The sequence below is a fragment of the Cotesia glomerata genome, linkage group LG5, assembly GCF_020080835.1.
Source record: "Cotesia glomerata isolate CgM1 linkage group LG5, MPM_Cglom_v2.3, whole genome shotgun sequence".
NCBI classification, from domain to species: Eukaryota; Metazoa; Arthropoda; class Insecta; order Hymenoptera; family Braconidae; genus Cotesia; species Cotesia glomerata.
In genome coordinates, this window is record NC_058162.1 from 10,868,945 (window position 1) to 10,874,224 (window position 5,280).

The 5,280-nt window shown below is 35.2% G+C and overlaps 1 protein-coding gene across 4 annotated transcripts; it reads left to right on the forward strand.

Moving 5' to 3' along the window:
• Positions 1-735: 735 nt before the first annotated feature.
• LOC123264614 (zinc finger protein 2-like) lies at positions 736-4,208 on the forward strand. Of its 4 annotated transcripts, none has more exons than XM_044727988.1 (5): positions 736-1,074; positions 1,190-3,051; positions 3,155-3,314; positions 3,377-3,994; positions 4,028-4,208. In XM_044727988.1, exons 2-5 carry the CDS (start codon positions 1,682-1,684, stop codon positions 4,178-4,180), a joined length of 2,301 nt encoding a protein of 766 aa, XP_044583923.1. In that variant the 5' UTR covers positions 736-1,074; positions 1,190-1,681; the 3' UTR covers positions 4,181-4,208. The 4 variants fall into 4 exon arrangements, with proteins under 4 accessions (XP_044583923.1, XP_044583922.1, XP_044583924.1 ...); XM_044727987.1 differs by having other exon boundaries at positions 736-1,070; XM_044727989.1 differs by having other exon boundaries at positions 736-1,070; positions 4,031-4,208.
• The last annotated feature ends 1,072 nt before the right edge of the window (positions 4,209-5,280 follow it).

Here is a 5,280-nt window from a genome sequence, read left to right on the forward strand (position 1 = left end):
ACGTAAAAGAAAAATAAAATTTCTGAAAATAAATTTATTACGGCATTGTCTTAATTATTTAACACAATCCGTTTTAGACGTTCTCTCCTTTTCTTTTCCTACCTACTACATCCCTCATCCATTTTAAAAATAAATACGAAATTCAGGAGATTCAACTGGTGGTACATTGACTCGGTAATTTTTACCGCCTTAAATAAAATATCATGTCTTTTCTGTTATAAACACTTTGACTCTTCGCATTTCAATAATGAGAAATATCATTTAATATTAAAAATAAAAATCACAATATTAATAAGTAAGTATAAGAAATGATATTTTTTGGTGATCAATGAATGATCAGAAAACTGTACTTATTTATAATCATTTTTTTTCCTGTATTTAATTTTTTATACTTTCATAATCCTTGTAATTTTGAAAAACTCGGAAAATGATTGTTTTTACTGAAATTAAAAAAAAAAATCGGATCAATGTTAGCCACTTTTGGTTATTTTATAAACTTTTTGGGAAAAAAAATAAAATTCTATAAATAATTAAAGAATAATACAGAATGATAAAAAAGTTAAAAATTAGCGGGTTAAAATAAAAGATGTCGCTAGTTGATAAAAGAGCCGAGAGAAAAAGACGAAGAGCGGGAAGAGAGAAAGAGCAGAAAAGGGAAGTGAGCCAGTATAGCCACTGCTAAAGTATTAGATGACGTTACTTAAAGCCATAGTGCTCCCTCCAAAAATGTTATTGTATTGGTAATATTGTTTTTTAGTAGTTTACAAATAAAATGGCCGATATATGAGGCTATTTTATATGGAGATATAAAATATGTAATTTACGTTAAATTAATGACCATAATTAATAAGTGGAATAGTATTCGCGATAAATATAAGTCGCGGAACGTTCCGTGATATTAAATATAGTATCAGTGATAGTGTTGAATTAGCTTAGAAATAAGGTGGAGGTTGTCTTTTACCGTCGGTTGCCGTCGTGAGACGCCGCGGGGCCCTCGCAATACCGAAACGAAGAATCACTCACACTGTGTGGTGTGGTGTTGGCTCCAATACACTTAAGGAAAATATAACGTGGGTAAACGAACAAATATATATTCCTTTTTTTTTTTATGTATCATTGGCGCGCACGGTGGCGCGGCAAATATACAAATAAAGTATATATTCTCATCGTTAATAATATTATTTGGCAGGGGGAGTAACAATTAACAACGAGTGGCAGGAGAGACGAAGCAGCGGTAGAGGCAGAGTAAGCGCGAACAAGAGAGACAAGGAGACAAGACTCGAGGTGAACACGAGTGTGGAGATTGCAAGCTTCCTGTGACACCCGTCTGGCGGGCAAATATAACAACGGCATCTGAAACAACCAGGAGCATTATTTTTATCGAATTTTAATATAAAGAAAGACAAGCCCAAACATATAATTATTATACGTTGTATTATCAATAAGGTCAACAGCAGCGTCCCAATTAGGGACTCAGATATGATACCCACGAGGAATTACTATAGCTGAGATACTGGAGTGCGACGGGTATATCTACCTGGAGCCGCTCAAGATATTTCCCGCCGACCAATTCGTCGTTGTGGAACGAGTCGGCGCGGATGATGCGTTGACAGATAGTGAAGTGCCAACAAATAGCACAGTGGCCAGTGAAAGTGATCCCGATCACGCTACCCTTGCCAATATGTGCACGACACCAGGCAACACGGGCAATGGTTTTGGGTATGCGTGGTCGTTAAATGCTCCTGGTACTGAATCACGTGATAACGCTCAGGGTGAGCTAACTGCTAATATAAGTTACGCTTTTAATAATAATCAAGATCAGAGCACCAGTCAAAAGATACAGGTTGACATAAAGCCTGCTAAAGTTATCAATAGTACTGCCAGACGGCCAGTATTTACGATGAATGAAAATTGTCAACAGACACCTACAACACATGGTCATACGGGAGCTCATAATCAAACTCATGTTAGTCATGCTCGTGTGAAAAAACATTCTGATGTTTTTACGCTTACCTGCGACAAGGGTGGTTGTAATTGTGACGCAGCCCATACTACTCCAGCACCAACCATATTTCCTAATGCATTAGTTTTTACTACCGGTGACAAACACGCAATGAGTAAACATTTTATGACACCTATTGGGCCGCTTCAGCTTACTGCTGAAGAGTGCAATGAAATATTGATGAAAAGAGCTGCTGCAGCATCTACTCAAGCAACAACCAATAATGTTTCAACCAGCCAAGCTGATACAGCAACACATTTTGGTCACGTGCTTACGCATGTTAATGCAACGCAAATTGAAACTAAGGTTAAGACTCAACAAGACATGGGAAGTCAAGTACGCGTACCTAAAGAAAGGCCATACTCATGCTCTGAATGTGGAAAATCATTTCTTCTTAAGCATCATCTTACTACCCATGCACGTGTACATACTGGCGAACGGCCTCATATCTGCGTACACTGTGGCAAAAGTTTTGCGCACAAACATTGTCTACATACCCATCTTCTGCTGCACAGTGCTGAAAGACCTTATCAGTGTCGTGAATGTAAAAAATCATTTACTTTGAAACATCATTTGGTTACCCACACACGCGTACACACAAGAGAGCGGCCGTTTGTCTGTCCAGAGTGTGGCAGAGCATTCCCGCTTAAACGTCACTTAGTGACACACAGCAAATTTCATTCAGGCGAACGGCCATACGTTTGTTCTGAGTGCGGTGAATCATTTTCACAAAAAGATCATCTCACTATGCACTCGCGCTTCCATGGCAGCCTCCATCCATTTGTTTGTCCTGACTGCGGGGCAACCTTCCAAAGGAAATTTGAGCTTGTTAATCACGGTCGTCTTCATGGTCGAGTCCCGCACTCGTGCACCGTGTGCGGAAAAGAATTTTTACAGAAGAGAACTTTGCTTGCTCATATGCGTCTTCATACTGGTGAAACCCCATTTGCGTGTACTGTATGCGGTGAAGCATTTGCTCGTAAGGTTGATTTGGTAGCTCATTCAAAGATGCATAATGCCATTACTGATGAAAAAACCCTTACTTGCAGGTATTTATTCATCTATTTTTTTTTAAATAATATAAATAGTATGTGGTATTGTACCATAATAAATTTATTAAAAACTACTAAATACAAATAATTATTTTTACAGAGAGTGCGGCTTGGACTTTTCCAATCGAGAAGCACTTACTCTTCACTTGAGGTTACATACGGGTGACAGAACTCTTGTAACCGATTTATGTGGATTAGCAGCTGCTTTTCAACAAACTCCAGGGCACTTTTTAACACAAAATACTACTGGAGCTCATCAGGTAGATTAAACTTGAATATTGTATGTAATTTTCAAAAATTTAACAAAATTTTACAATTAAAGTATTTACAGATAAACGGACCGATCAGCACTCCTGGAGTAAGTCATATGCAATGTGCTACTCAAACATCTCCACCAGCTGGACCTAAACCTAAACCTCACTTGTGCCCTGATTGTGGTCGTGGGTTTGCTCAAAAGCATGGGCTTTCACAGCATCAACGACGTCATACTGACGGAAGCTGTCATATACGATCGCATGTCTGTGACAAATGTGGAAAAGCATTTTTCCAGAAAAATCATCTCCTGCTTCATCAACGTCAACATATGGATCCACCTCCAAGTATATTACGACAACAGCAGAGATTAGCAGCTCAAGCTGCTGCTCAAGCTCAGCAAGGTCAACAGCCGAATACCCAACAACAAAATCAGGGACAGCAACAAAATCAACAAACAAATCAACAACAGCAACAAGTTCAGCAGGCACAACAACAGGCTCAACAGCAAGCCCAACAACAAGTTCAACAACAACAAGCCCAACAACAGACACAACAGAATCAGCAACAAGTGCAACAACAGCCACAACAATCTCAACAAACATGTACCGTCGATACCAAGACTATTCAATTGCAGGCAATACAGCAACAAGTACAACAACAGGTACAACAACAAGTGCAACAGCATCAGCAGCAGCAGCAGCAGCAGCAGCAGCAGCAGCAGCAGCAACAACAACAACAACAACAACAACAACAACAACAACAACAACAACAACAACAACAACAACAAGCGCAACAGCAACAGCCACAGCAGCAACCACAACAGGTGTGCACAGTGGACAATAAAGCAATACAGTTAAATGTCACCATGTGAGATGATTTTAAAAAGAGTAAAAAATGGATTACATCTTCCGTGAATAATAATAATATTAATAATAATAATAACAATAATAATTTTATCAATGGTAGTGATGACAATGACAATGATGAAAATGACGACGATGAACGAAACCAAGACGATGACAATGACGCAGATGCACTACTAAATGCGCACCCTGCTGCTACCCATTGCACGCACTTTTCTTGTACTACCATAACACACTAGTTATATATTTATTATAAATATATAAATATAAATATATAAATATATATTTAGAAGAGAGATAAAAAGAAATTACGAGGAAATAAGGCATCAAGTAATCGATTTTATTACAAGAGTTATATATAATTATAAATATATAAATATTATATATATATATATATATATATATATATATATATATATATATATATATATATATATATATATATATCGTATATATCGTGTATATATATATATATATATATATATATATATACACGATATATACGATATATATATATATATAAATAAAGATAAACAAATTATACATATTCTATTCTAATTATCTGTAAGGCTTGTAACAAGGATAAAAATAAAAATAACCATATATTAGTGTTTTACATATACTTTAATCTATCATTTAATTTTTTAGAATGTATGTAAAATTAACGTACTAAAAATCATAAAGGTGAAAAATAATAATTATAATAATAATAAAACAAAATTAGTTGCCTTATCTATATTGAAAATATAAAACTTTAAACAAATATATATTAACTATTTTCTTTTGGATGCGATAAAAAAATAATTTAAATTTAAATCATAAAAAGAAATACGCGCAAATAAAATACAAATGCATCACGTTATTTTTTTCATCTTAAATTTTAATTTGTAGGGTATAAATTTATAAATAAATAAAAGTAAAATAAAATATTACACATTGAATAAATAACAAAGTAAAAATCAAAATGTTCAATTTTGCCTTATCACCATTAATTCCTACTCCAAAATGAATACATTTTTCATTTATTAATTTTATTACATAGTTAATAAATTTTTTTTAAATATCAACTTTCTCAGTAAGTACTTGCAGCAACGTATCCTGCAAGCAA

Coding starts and splice junctions, on each gene's coding strand:
- LOC123264614 (XM_044727988.1), top strand. CDS start 1,682: ATGTGCACGACACCAGGCAACACGGGCAATGGTTTTGGGTATGCGTGG. Junction 3,052..3,154: donor GAAAAAACCCTTACTTGCAG/GTATTTATTCAT, acceptor TTATTTTTACAG/AGAGTGCGGCTTGGACTTTT. Junction 3,315..3,376: donor ATACTACTGGAGCTCATCAG/GTAGATTAAACT, acceptor TTACAATTAAAG/TATTTACAGATAAACGGACC.